Genomic DNA, 15,000 nt, shown 5'->3' on the forward strand with positions numbered 1-15,000 from the left:
CAGCATTGATTTTCTTCACCCAAAAAAAGTAAATTTAAACTTTACCTGACGGCCCAAAGGGGAGAACCAATCTGAATGCTCCTTTCGTCAGTCCACTGCCAACCTGTGCTTGAATTAAGGTACATTCCTCCAATCCAGAAATCTTTTGTCACCTCTGTGATTAAAAAAAAAAAAAAAAAAAAAAGAAATTGCAAGAGAAAACTGGCAAAATACATTAAATCAGCACACGCACAATCTCATAACTACTAAGGCAAGCTAACAAGAGTTATTATCCTTTCTTGCTAAGCTACAACACTAGTTGGAAAAGCAGGATGCTATAAAACCAAGGGCTCCAATAGGGAAAATAGCCCAGTGAGGAAAGAAAATAATTGAATAAATAAAACTTCAAGAACAGTAAAACATTGAAATAAACCTTTCATATATAAACTACAAAATCTTAAAAAAACACAAGAGGAATAAAAATAAGATAGAATATTGTGCCCGAGTGTACCCTCAAGCAAGGGAACTCTAACCCAAGATAGTGGAAGACTATGGTACAAGGGCTATGGCACTACCAAAGAATAGAAAACAATGGTTTGATTTTGGAGTGTTCTTCTCCTAGAAGAGCTGCTTACCATAGCTAAAGAGTCTCTTCTACCCTTACCAAGAGGATAGTAGCCACTGAACAATTATATTCTTGAGCGAAGAAGAATTGTTTGGTAATCTCAGTGTTATCAAGTGTATGAGGACAGAGGAGAATATGTAAAGAATAGACCAGACTATTCGGTGTATAAGTAGGCAAAGGGAAATTAGCCATAACTAGAGAGAAGGATCCAATGTAGTATTATCTGGCCAGCCAAAGGACCCAATAACTATCTAGTGATAGTATCACAAAGGGCGTGTGGTAAGATCTTAAAAACAGAAATGGCCTACTCGCATACAAAAAAAAAAAAAAAAAAAAAAAAAAAAAAAATGTTTACGCTTTTATCTATGTTGTAAAGGGTAAGAAATGGTTATTTTCCTTAAAGTGCAGTGCTATTAAACATGAAGACAACTATACGCATTGCATAAAAATTCACATATTAACCCTCCTTGTCACTTTCTCCAGCTGCCAAAATGAAATTCTGTTCCTGATTTTAATTTTATTTCTCTTTCTTATCAGATATCTCAACATCATTATCAAACGTAAGATCTTCCTTTTTATCTAAAATATCCAGAAAGCTATGGAATGGGTAAATGGAGTTGATTTACGGATATATGATTTCACTCTAATCAAGAATTGAAAATATTTCATGTATCCGAAGAAAATTCCATGTTCAATATAATCTAAGTTTAAAAGAAGTTAATAAAATATTCTAAAAAGTTGTTATGCAACACAAATCTTTCAAATAACTTATTTTCTTATTCTAGATGTATGCTGATAGGTGAAAAAATAGAACTCTAAGGAATTAGTTTTTTTTTTTTTTTTTTGTTCATATAATTTGGCCCATATGTCCCAGCACTGGGGCCGGGGGGGGGGGGGGGCGCCGCATAACTGGGGGAAACCGCAGCAGTTGCCTAAGAAGTAATATTCACAGAGATTGGACAGCAAGATGGAAGAAATGAAGCAGAATGGAGGTGATGTAGAATACCATTATTATTAAAAAGGAAGAGATTTGCCAGCCCAATGAGTCAAGCTCGACTCTTCAAAGGCCATAAAGTGGAGGCAGTACTTACGGTTATCACGAAAGTGTTGCAAAAGAGAAATGTAATTGCTAAAGTCAGATTTTACTGTGAAGAGTTCACCACCGATGGCCTTACAGAAAGCTTGGGATTCCAACCAGGTCAGCTGTGAAATAGAAATTCATAATCATGTATTCAAGGATTTTTCAGCTCTTTGTAAAATTATTGGTAATTCTAGTATTATTAACATGGAGTTCAATTTCCTCGGAAAGAAAAGTTCTGTATCAAATTATCTTCATATATCACACCGCAAGTTAAGACGACGTAGAAATGTTCCAAGACATAATCAGTCGTTTAAAGGAACATCAATAACAACATATCCACTTATAGATTTCAATAGAGTTAAATAGAGTTAATAACGTTTCAGTCTTTGACATTCGGCATTACGATTTCAAGCGCTTATTAGAACACAATTAAAACTACTTACGTTTCCAATGAAGAAGACAGACACACACTGATCACCAATTCTAGTATAGAGTTGCGGGCAATCCTTGTGTCTAATTGTCAAGTCCAGCTGACGCTTAAAATCCTCATTAAAATCTTCAGCACTGTAGAAAATGGAGGGCGTCTCCGAAGCATAAACTGAAAAGATATTTCCTTTTTTTCAAATGTAACCCTTATTTTTCCCAGCCAAGAATCCAAGTCCCACTAAATCTACTGTTCATGACTGATACAACGAAAGACTGCATATCTATGTTGCTCTAGATAAGTAGTCTACTACATTCTGGGCTTGGTGGTATTGGAATTATTTAAAATTTAATAAGTTACTGAATAATTTGGGTCTCGAGGTTTCATAAATTATTTTATTAGATATATTAGCCCGGAAACATCGCCGTTATACAGATTATAAGCATAGTTAATGAATGGAGGTACAAAGATTTCCTACTGAATTTGTGAAATCTTGGTTAAATGGCTTTGAACCTAAAGGACACAGATCCAACAAATGGTGTCACGATAAAAAAGGTTGAAGAAATTATGGACATTGTAAACAACAATGAGAAATATAGACTCAATATGCAGTAGCTGCGAATGTTACTTTTTTTAATACCTTTGATGGATACAATTTAGTAACCTATGCGTCATTGTGGAACATATGTTTGAAATTCATTAAAATTTAGCTTTCTCATTGCTGGTGCTTGACAATAAGTTTGTCTAGTTATTAAGGGATGTAAGTGTGTGTGTGTGTGGGGGGGGGGGGGGGTTGTTAGTTAGTGCCTGTCACGATCAATTTATGTTACACTAAAAATGGCACCGCGCTGAAGCCCCAATGTTGTGTCCTTTACATTTATTCTTTTAAACTTTAATGAGACCACGAGTTACATAGATTGTCTCCAACAGGTATGGTCAGAACTATTTGTTCTTGAATGGAGAATGGAAAGCAAGTCGAAAGCGACAGGCTTAAAAGCAGCCTTGTGAATATATAATAGATTTATTAGACAAGTAAAGAAATATCATGAACGAGTTTCAATCGCCTCTGGCGTTATTCAGTGGTCACCACAAAACGAACGAGTGAACTTTGTTGGCTTTTAGAAAAAATCTCTCATGGGGTAAAGGAAATCACATTCAACCATGGACATTATTGATAACCGAACAATGAAGGAGTTAAAAATCATTAGAAATAAAAAAAGGAAATATCGTGTAACTGGAGTCAGACTCGATGTTTCACGTTTCTGTAATGTTTTTCATATGGAAAGTTTTTAAACATAAATTCACATAATAACTAAAGAATTTTTTGTCTTCTGAAAATTTTTAAGAAGTTAAAATGGTCCACCTTGATCTGTTTGAACCGTAAAAGATATAAAATGGCTGCAAATTTTGCAATGAGGGATTTTAAATTTGGTATTTATCTTAAATACGAGCAATTCATAAATAGATGAAAATGAATTTTCTTGGCATTTATATAACATTAACTTCAAAAGTTCATCTAATGGTAAAGGATCAGCTCTGATTGTAGAAATATCCATTTATATAATTTTCTGAAAAACTAGGATTTCTTTTAATTCACGTAAGGTTCTGTTAGGACCTAAATGTATTCGATAATTACTTACACTAACACAAAGGAAAGTACATCTTACAAGACAAATGAATTCGTGAATTCATGCAACGAAGCTACATACACGGAAATTTATCAGCAATTGTAAAGATAACTAGAAAAACTAAATGTTTATTTGACAATCTGGACAATTCTTTCTATTTGCTGATGTTATAACGTCAAATTAGAGAAACCTCTGTCATTCACAAAAATAAAATCTTCTCATACCTCAATTGTTATTATTACTTGCTAAGCTACAACCCTAGTTGGAAAAGCAGGATGCTATAAGCCCAGGGGCCCCAACAGGGAAAATAGCGCAGTTAGCAAAGGAAACAAGGAAAAATAAAACATTTCAAGAACAGAAACAACGTTATATAAACTATAAAAACTTTAACAAAACAAGAAGAGAAATTATATAAAATAGTGTGCCCGAGTGTACTCTCAAGCAAGAGAACTCCTCTCTTCCTTTATTTCTATTCCTATGCAGGGCGTACTTCTGTTCCGTTCGGTTTCAAATCCACTTACCTAGAGGTGGGATTGTTGACGTCTCGACAATGATGGAGTCAATGTCCTGGATTTTTTCGTCTTTCAACATCTGCCAAAATGAACCCAAGATTCTTTTCATCATAGGAAATAACAGTCTTTTGAAAAGCAATATATATTTACATTTAAGTTTCTTAGTTTTCTAACCTAAATAAAATTCGTAATTGAATTGAAGATTTTTAGTTAAATGGTCTGTGCCACCTCCAAAAGGAACGGAGAAACAATTAAAGGAACCGTGTAAAATCAAAGGGGTGGAAGGGGGAATGCTAGTAATATAAAGATGAAAACGTTTTTTGTTGGAATAAAATTTGGGAACTAAAAATACTTATAACAATAAATATTCTTGTTCTTTGTTATATGGCTTCCCATTAACCAAAAGTTTTGCTACTGCAATAGGTGTTACTGTAGTTATTCTTGTTTGGGTGTTCTTAATTCACTGTATTAGATTGAAAAACTATAACCATTTCGTAACATTACAAAGTCAAAGAAACTTATTCTTTTTATTTTACCTGACAGATCCTGGGATCGAGGCTCCCCGAGCAGGGAGGATCGCTCTGCTGGCAGTAATTGGTGATAGTGATGCAATCGGATCTGCCATTTCTCGTACACTTGGCGCTGTTTCTTTCGCAGTCCGAGTTTCTCCAAATCTACCGAAAAGATAACAGATATTATTGTTGGGGTCTCGAAAAAAATAAGGAGGAAACGAAGTCAGCTAGGTGAATCCGACCCATCATCTCGAGGTGGAAGTCGAGTTCTACGATTAACTTGGAAAAATTGACTAGCGTGGATGTAACTCAAGGGAGCATGGTTTCTCACATAAAAGATACAGACGAGGAAGCAGAAGCAGACGATATAGAAAAAAAATTAATAATCTCTGTTCTCTTCATGCACTATAAGTTCCAGAATCTATTCAAATGAACAAGATGAGTATATTGCTACTGTAACGCTTCCAAATAACTTACGTACATTAAGTTGACTTTTGTAAAGAAGGGTAGTCTTCAGATTAACGATATTAAGCTTAAGAATATTAGAGAAAATATATATAAAAAAGAAGAAGGATTGCATCAAGAATCATTTCCTCAAGTTCCCCATATATAAAATTAGAATTCTTACTAATGATTATAATAGCAAAGATAATAATTTTGATGAACCCTGTGAAAACTGACAAGGATAACTCAATAATGAGATGAAATTATTCCATGAAAGAAATTTTTGGTCACGAAGATTTTAGAGGCAGAAGTCATTGCGACCGTAAAGTTATTAGACTCTTGGATTAAAAAGAAAACTTTGCTCTATCAATTCCACAAAGAAGCAAAACACACTTTCATGAAGGAGAGAAATAGCGGTATTTGCCCAGAAATAACCAATTTCATCCAATTGAAAAATATATATTAATAAATTAAAAGGATTAAGATATATATATATATATATATATATATATATATATATATATATATATATATATATATATATATATATATATATATATATATATATATATATATATATATATATATATATATATGTATGTATGTATGTATATATATATATATATATATATATATATATATATACATATATATATATATATATATATATATATATATATATATATATATATATATATATATATATATATATATATACAAATACGTGCACAAACCTACTATAAAAAATGTACTAGAAACCCTTCTAAATCCACTTACCTAAAACCGGAATTCTAAGCTTCTAATGGTTTTCTTGAGTCAACCCCCAGAGAGAGAGAGAGAGAGAGAGAGAGAGAGAGAGAGAGAGAGAGAGAGAGAGAGAGACTTACTCTGCAGAGACTCGAATCTTCATCGGAATTGTCCCCACAATCGTTGTCTCCGTCACAGATGTATCTGATCCTGGTACAACGATCGCTGTTCTTACAGTGGATCTGGTCAGCCTCTGGGCAGGTGGCCTTAGCTTTAGGGAGTTAGAAAAGAACATCAGTTGAAATGACAATAATTGTACATATGAATAAACGTTCATGTCTTTGTTTATGTTCGTGATAATATAATTACTGGGGTATAACAGGATACATTACTACTGACATCATTGATAAGTGGGGCAATATCTAAGGTAAACTTGTAAAGGAAAAGTTACAGGAAGGCTTTATCCAATATATATATATATATATATATATATATATATATATATATATATATATATATATATATATATATATATATGCGTGTGTGTGTGTGTGTGTGTGTGTGTGTGTGCGTATGTATATATGATGTATATATGTATGTGCATGCAAAATATTGTCAGAAAATAACATATTTCATATATGTGTATGTATTCATAATGAAGGACTTCGACAGTAATTGAGTATTTTGTGGGTCCATGACGAGAAATGAAATATTTCACATATAAATGAGTTAGTACATGTATGTAATATAATTATTCATAAATTTTAGTCATTAATAAGAAATAGAGAGACAAATAATTTTAGATGTAATTGTGAAGGAATAGACTAAATCACAGAGAGGCGTGAGAGTGAACGAGAGTAGGTATGAGGTGTTGTTAGAATTTCGCTGAGTGTTTATGAATTGTAGCCAAAACATTCCGCTATCGTTCTTGAATATTAGTGCTCAAAATGACTCATTGGGACGCGAACCAGTAGCTGAGAAACTAAGGAACTGTCACGTGATTCAGGAGAAGTTTGATTGACACGTCCAGATTAGCGTATATAAACCCCTGTAAACAGTGCTTGCCAGAAGATGTCAGTCTCCTTTTTCCAAGGATTGTTACGACGTCCAGTCATGGTGAGAAAAAGTGACATACAAACAAGTACAAAAAAAATACTAAATTACTTTAATTGTTATCAAAATAGAGCTTTAGATAACCAATAAAAGAAAAACCCTTATTTTAATAGTACCTCATACTCCTTGTAAACAGCCACCCAGTTACTTATTACAAAATTATACTTTGTAAATAAACACTCGCAGATATTCAAAACAAAAACTTTCGGTAGTGTTGTCTTAATTTACACTAGGCAACTGCCGTCCTGAGGCAGGATTTGAGAGTTGCCACAGGTTTTATTTCCCTTCCTACACAATATATTACGATTTGATATTGTTGGTGTGTATGTGTATGTATGTTATGTTTTTTCATCGTTTATGTTTCTAATATGTTAATATAAAACCAGTTTTAACTGAAAATAATTACAGTTCGCCCTTTTCCCTTGCAAAAAAGTTAAAGTCAGTCTATGGAAAGGTTTCACAGCCGCTCAAGAGGCTTCAAGCTTGTAGCAGTTCTCAGGTTAACACGACGGAGGACGTCGAGCTTTCTCTCTCTTGGATGATGGTGAAAGCAGTTCACGAGGACCTAATCATCTAGCCGTCCTGCTGTGCCTACACTCCCTGCGAGGGCCTAGAGTTACCTGCTGGGCCTAGAGTCTTTGCGAGAACCTAGAGTCACCTGGTTGGGCCTATAATCACTTGGTTTGGGGGCCCCATTTTCGTGAAGAACCTAGATGTCATTTGCCTGACCTCAAGACATCTGATCAAGAAACTCTACGGGGATTTATTACACAATTTCAGGTATTAGTCTACTTTTATTTAGTGTCAACCAATTTATTGCAAGTCCAACAGTGAAGGAAAGAAAATGGCTAAGTGTATCTGTCACCCGCGTTAATAATAACAATAAACTTCCGAGAGACTAATAGATTTGATCAAGTAACAGGCACTGAAAGATTTGAATTAACTTTAAATGGTTTTCTAGTATTTAAGATTTATTTCGTTGAATAAAAATGAAGGCGAATGTTTTTGGAGGCTTCACAACGTTGGTGGCAGACGTAAGAGAAAACCTTACTGTTGGATAATAACAGTGATTGAATTAATACTAGATTTATTTCAGATACCAGTTGAAGACACTGCAGAGTAAAACCCCCAAGAACAATTCGGGAAGTAGCAAAGTGAAGTGTAAAACATAAAGGAACAAAAAGATTATGTGAGTAGCCTACATGATTCGTTCACTCTGTTGTTTCTTTTGTATGATTAATTACGTCTCTCAATAGAATAGGAATTTAGGCATTTGTCTCTCATTTAGGAGTAAGAATTTTATTATTATTTTTTGTCCAATTTGTGATCTGAGTCTTGATAGCATATTTGACACGTTAAAACAATACCAGTTGAGATTAATGGCAGATAGACAATCACGAATTAGATCCTGAAGTGCTAGTGTAAGACGACGTCCAACTTTTCCTGGAAATCACAGTTCGAGTAACATAATTTGAGTCATTTAGGAACAAATATTGCCGACATGGATTATGCAGGAATAATCACACAAAACACCCGCTTTTGCGGAAATGTGGGTAAGGACAACCCAAATAAACAAATGCTAGAGAAGTATAATGTGGATAAGTGGTTAGCTGATACAGAAAGTAGGATCGCTAGCTTTAGAATAACTGATGAAGTAGCAAAAATCAAGCTGGCCATGCTGTTTGTGGATGTAGATGTTGGAGATGCTTACACTACATTAAATGGGAAGGCGTTTGAAAACATTACAAATTTCAGTGAGTTTAAGGAGGACTGTAGATTGTTGTGGCGATCGCCTAAAGAAAACGATCGATTATTGAATTTATATAGATTTGTGTCAGGTAAATTCGAAGGCGACTCCATGCATAGTTGGTGTACCCAGGTTCAGGATCATTTAGGAGTAGTTAGGGAAAATTTCCTGTCATTACCCAAGATCACTGTAAGAAACAGATCTCAATTTGCAGTTGATAATAACAAACTGGTAGATTTAGATGAAATTTTAACTTACATAGCTTATGGCCTCTTGTATGTAGCCTTTGGTGAAAAAGAAAGGAGGGCCTTTAAAAAAATAGAGTTAGATCCTACAGAGAAAATCACGAGAACCTTGAGTAAGATTCAAAAGGAAATTCAGAAGGAGACCCAAATTGAAAAGGCCAACTTTTCGACGATTACAAATCAGAAGTATAATAACTACAGGGTAGATAAGAATGAAGGATTCAACAAAAACATGAATTACCCTAGATATCAGAATAACAAGCCCCCCTATAAGACAAATACATATAGAGAAAATGAGCAAAGCAGGGGAAATTATAATGGCACACATAAATCTAGGGGAAATTATCATCATAAGAATAGATATTGTAAGCATTGTCAAAGGGGAGGTCACACAGACCAAGAATGTTGGTATCAATATAAGAAAAATAATAAGTCCACATAAAGTACTCCTTGAAATACCCCTCAGGCAAAGGCAAAGGATAACTCAAATTCTACAAATAGTACTGAAGTAAAACAGGGTACCAGAAAGTGACTAGAAGAGCAGACAAAGAGTCAAAGAAATAGGGAAACAAATGATAGGAAGGATGTTGCAGGTAAGGGAGGTTCATCCCCGGTGCAAGTAACATATTCCTCTTTCCGACAGCAGGTGCTACCAACAATAAATGTCAAGATACAAGGTAAAGAATGACTTAGTTTGTTAGATTCAGGCAGTACTGTTAACATTATTGGACTCAATACATTGACTGATTATCTAAAAATTCCTATTTCCGCTATAAAGAGTGAGGACACGTTAGTTAAGGGGATAACTGTCAATTAAATCAAGAATGTAGGAACAATAGATTTAAACACTGAATTTTTGGAAAAGAAGTGCCAAGTGCCGTTTTTAGTTTTCCATGAAGTAGCATTTCCCGCTAGAGCTTTGATTTCCTTTGAAACAATACAACATTATGGAATCATTTTTCATTGAAAGGACAGAAGGTTAAATCTAAAGGGAAATAATCGGGAAGTATGTTTCCAACTTGTTGATGACAAGTCTACTACAAATCTGGCCAATTTGCAGGAGACCGCTTTGATAGTTGAAACAAACTCTGAACAAGAAAGGGAAATGGGAATCACTATAGAGCAAGAAGGCAAGGAGAAAGAAGAAAATTTATCAATTGCATCTATGAAAAAACAAGAATTTACTCCTTGTGATGATAGGATACATACTATCGAAAGAAAATGTCGACAGAGAATCTTATAGAACAAATAGAGAGGAATTCCTAAAAGTTTTGCTGTTAGGCAAATTGAACCCACATGATTTAAGGCACTTGAAGGAAACAGAATGAAATGAAGGAGAGGTAGATTCATGTTTTTATACTCAGTGATCCCGTTAGAGGAGAAAGCATTCTTTACCATAGAAAGCATAGATGAACGGATAGATAGAGAGATAGAAAACACAGTTTTCCAGAGTACAGAAATAGATCAATAGATATAGGCAAGGAATAGCAATTACAAGTGATAGGTTAGGTAGGACAGAGGTGTTAAGACAAAATAATCCTGGATGATGGCGCCAACCTTTTCTCATACCTAATTATAGACTATCTATCAGCCAACGTCCCATAGTAGATAAAATGATAGAAGAAATGAATGAAGAAGAAGTGGTCATACCATCTAATTCTTATAATTCTCCCATGTTGTTAATTCTAAAGAAAGATGGAAGTTACAGATTAGTTATTGATTATCGCAAGTTGAATGCGAACACAGTTCCTGATAGAATGCCTTTGCCAGTAATAAATGATGTGTTGGCTCAATTAGGAAGAGCAAAGATCTTCTCATCCTTAGATTTACTAAGTGGATATTGGTAAGAGTCATTAGAGGAAGAATCTAAGCCATTAACTGCCTTCAGCACTCACAAAGAAAACCTCAGAATTTCAAGTAATGACATTTGGACTAATAACTCAATTGACTTTAGTCAGATTAGTGTTACAGATCTTAGGAGACATCGAGAATGGGTCAGTTTATTTAGATTATGTCATTATATTTAGCAAGGATATAGAGAGCAATTTCAGAACATTAGTAATAGTTTTAGAACAACTAAGAATGGCAGGATTAAAGATAAAGATTAAGAAATGTCAGTCCTTGAGGAAATCTTTAGAATATTTAGGACATGTAATCAGTGCTGATGGACTGCGCATGCAAAAAGGGAAAATAAAGGCTATTGTGGAATATCCTGCTACACAAACTTGAAAGGTGTAAGAAGATTCTTAGGAATGATAGGATACTATAGACCATTTATCAGAAATTTTGCTACTATAGCTCGTTTTTGTCAGAATTAACGAAGAAGGATGTAGACCTTGACTGGAAAACAGAAAAAGGCGAGACTTTTCAAGCTTTGAAGGAGAAATTAATCAGTGATCCTATCTAAGTTTATCCAGACCTTAGTAAGGAGTTTTATTTAGCATGTGATGCTTCCAATATAGGGATAGGAGCAGTTTTTTTTTAAAGAAAACTAAACCCGGAATGATAATGAGTATATTCTGTTTTACAAGAAGGATATTGCACCATTTTTGACTATGTTTAAAGCGTTTTTTATTGTGTTTGTTACCTTGGTAACCTATAATGTCGTGAGGCATATTCTTCTCAAGATATTAAATAAGATGAATGAGTTACTGTTGGTTATTGCTGGAAACCCAATGAATATGATTTATTGCATTTTGTTATGTATGTATTCTTTAAGAATCAAAGAAGCTGTCCGGGTGGTGTCAGATGATAACTCTTATTACATATATGTGTATGTATTCATAATGAATGACTTAGGCAGGTAATTGAGTATTTTGTGGGTTTGTGACAAGAAATAAAATATTTCACAGATAGATGAGTTAGTAAATGTATGTAATAAAATTATTCGTAAATTTTATTCATTAATAAGAAATAGAGAGACAAATGATTTTAGATGTTATTATGAATGGATTAAATCAAAGAGAGACGTGAGAGTGAACGAGAGTAGGTAGGTATTAGAATTTCGCTGTGTTTATGAATTGTAGCCAAAGCATTCCGCTATTGTTCTAGAATATTCGCCTTGCTCATAATGACTTATTGGGACCCGAACCTGAAGCTGAGAAATAAAGGAACTGTCACGCGATTCAAAAGCTTGATACGTTCAGCTTAGCGTATAAAAAAAACCCTGCAAAATGGTGGCCGTTCTCTTAGTCAAGACGTTTACCAGGCTTTAACGGGCCTACGGTCTGACACGGTCTAGCAACCCTGCTGCTGTCCGATAGCCGCTAACCACGGACGAATGAAGTACATCCGGACCGATTAGCAGCTGAGTAAGGGAAAACACTTATCCCTTAACACGACGGAGGACTTCGAGCTTTCTCTCTCTTGGATGATGGTGAAAGCAGTTCACGAGGATCGAATCATCTAGCCGTCCTGCTGTGCCTACACTCTCTGCGAGGGCCTAGAGTCACCTGCTGGGCCTACACTTTCTGCGAGGGCCTAGAGTCAACTGCTGGGCCTACAGTCTTTGCGAGGGCCTAGAGTTACCTGGTTGGGCCTAAATTCTCTGCCAGGGCCTAGAATCACTTAGTTTGGGTCCCCCTTTTCGTGAAGAACATAAATGTCATTTGCCTGACCTCGAGACATCTGATTAATAAACTCTACGTGGATTTATATCACAATTTCATGTATTACTCTGTACTTTTAATGTGTACAATCAATTTATTGCAAGTCCAACAGTAAAGGAAAGAACATAGCTAAGTGTATCTGTCACCTGCGTTAATATTAAACTCCTGAGAGACTAATAGATTTGGTAAAGTAACAGGCACTGAAAGATTAAAGTTAACTTTGAAAGGTTTTCCAGTAATTAAGATTTATTTCATCAAATAAAAATAAATGTGAAGCTTCATTTGGAGGCTTCACAATATCTCGAGAACAGATTGCATTGCATTCCTGAATTAATAACCTTTAGGTGAACGTATGTGAAGAATCGACGATTTGTCGTCACGAGAACCACATGAATTTGGACTGTTAAGTTTCAACCAATGTGAACAACAGTAGAGTATAATGCATGTCTTTAATGTGTTAAAAAGCTTTAGAAAAGTTAAGCTGGTAAGCAAGAATCATAGACTTAGTAAACCTGCATTAAAGTCTGACGAATGCTATATATTTCCTAACCAAACTTGTTTTTTTTCACAAATTTCGTAAAATAATAAGTGTGCGCAGTAAATGACAATGTTGTCTTTAATAGCATCAGCTGTGATAAGACGTAAAGATGAAAGCACCATAACTTTAACACTTTTGAGTAATTGCAAAGTATGGAAAAATAACTTTGCATATACAGCTTCCTTCTATAATAAAGACATGTTACTTGGAAAAAGCAAGGCTTATTGCAACACATATTAAAACTAGTATTTTACCCACACTTAATAAAATGATGAATCTTTTTAAAGGGCGACACAAGCGCACACACACACACACACACACACATATATATATATATATATATATATATATATATATATATATATATATATATATATATATATAAAGCACACACACACACACACACACACACACACACACACATATATATATATATATATATATATATATATATATATATATATATATATATATATATTATATATATATTACTAACGGAAATTTTAAAATAAATGATAAGAATCCTGACTAGTAGTTATAGATATATCAGTGATTTAAAAAAATGTAATTAGATGAACAGACGAGTAATTATAATAATCTTATATTGTGTTGGACAAAACAATGAGAGTAGAATATAGACTTTTAATGATAATAACCAAGGGGAAAATTTAATTGTACTGCCATATTTCAATAACCTGACAGAAATACTCTACCATAGCTCAAAGTTTTAATGTGATAACAAACTTATGATGAAACAGAAAATTTATATAAATTTATATAACGAAGTTTCTGCATAGTACCAAAGAATGTATAATTATATTCTCCTCTGTAAGTCATATGATCAAATATATGGTAGTTAAACTAAAAGATAATTTCGTAAAAAAAACTGACTTGCTGAACGTTACACAAATTAATGCAGAACATACATGCAATTTGTCGTTCGTTTAACAGAAAACAATTATCCTATCAATTTACTAGACAATAAAAAGCTGTTATCGCAATAATTTATAGAAAATAAATACAATAGAATTCTTGTATAAGATTTTTTTATTAAAATACGAATATCGGCAAAGGAATTTATTAATCTATATATCTCGCATTTAGAAAATATGTAAATTGTATAATTTTTACAAGAGTACTTAAAATCTCACAAAGATGATAGCAAAATGATAGGCCTACTTATTCTTTTATCAAATAGCATACGTGTGAGGCCTAGAGGATTGGGAATCTTGCATTTGTTAATGGTTTACTGACCCTCGGTCATTTGTTAGGATAACGCCCTAAAATCTTCTCTGCTAGTAAGTTTTTAACAGTCTGCGTGATCATTAGTAATTAGTCTTGCATATAAAATGTAAAGTTATTTTGATATGTACTGCTACTCAATGATGCCTAGACCTGAAGCACTACTCTAGAAATCTCACACTTCCCTACCAGCTAGGAGCCCTTGTGCCCGATACACGATGGCTTCAAGGATATCCCTGTCTGCGCTGCCTATGTGCCAGATCAGTGGAAAATGATCCCAGAATCATGAATGCAGGTGGTCGTGAGGAATAACTAAGTGATTTATTAGATAACTAAAGCAACGCCAACTTACTCGTTCACAAGGGTAACGCACTTAGCACAACTTTTAATGCTTGCCAGAACAAAGGAGCAATAAGAATGTTTAATTGCAAGCAAAACGAGCTACGGTGGAGCAAAGACCGATTGAATTAAGTGATTAATTAAATAATCAAAATAACGTCAATTTACTTGGCCACACGACGAAAGGCGGATTCACACTGTACGGTTCGTGCAGCA

The 15,000-nt window shown here is 34.2% G+C and overlaps 2 protein-coding genes across 4 annotated transcripts in view; one reads left to right on the plus strand and one right to left on the minus strand.

Annotated features, from left to right (window-relative positions):
* LOC137645851 (uncharacterized) overlaps positions 1-15,000 on the minus strand; it is a 45,931-nt gene that overhangs the window by 2,494 nt on the left and 28,437 nt on the right. For all 3 annotated transcript variants that reach the window (XM_068378836.1, XM_068378835.1, XM_068378837.1), the window contains exons 3-8: positions 6,093-6,223; positions 4,786-4,923; positions 4,259-4,328; positions 2,129-2,283; positions 1,696-1,807; positions 46-154 (exon numbers count right to left, since the gene is read on the minus strand). In XM_068378836.1, the coding sequence (XP_068234937.1) occupies positions 46-154; positions 1,696-1,807; positions 2,129-2,283; positions 4,259-4,328; positions 4,786-4,923; positions 6,093-6,223 (715 nt within the window). The remainder of the gene's footprint in view (positions 1-45; positions 155-1,695; positions 1,808-2,128; positions 2,284-4,258; positions 4,329-4,785; positions 4,924-6,092; positions 6,224-15,000) is intronic.
* On the plus strand, positions 7,531-12,793 carry LOC137645852 (uncharacterized). The gene is made up of 2 exons (XM_068378838.1): positions 7,531-7,845; positions 8,162-12,793. The coding sequence occupies exon 2, from the start codon at positions 8,567-8,569 to the stop codon at positions 9,497-9,499; it is 933 nt and encodes a 310-aa protein (XP_068234939.1). The 5' UTR covers positions 7,531-7,845; positions 8,162-8,566; the 3' UTR covers positions 9,500-12,793.

This window comes from Palaemon carinicauda, chromosome 8 (genome assembly GCF_036898095.1).
Source record: "Palaemon carinicauda isolate YSFRI2023 chromosome 8, ASM3689809v2, whole genome shotgun sequence".
NCBI lineage: Eukaryota > Metazoa > Arthropoda > Malacostraca > Decapoda > Palaemonidae > Palaemon > Palaemon carinicauda.

Coding starts and splice junctions, on each gene's coding strand:
- LOC137645852 (XM_068378838.1), top strand. CDS start 8,567: ATGGATTATGCAGGAATAATCACACAAAACACCCGCTTTTGCGGAAAT.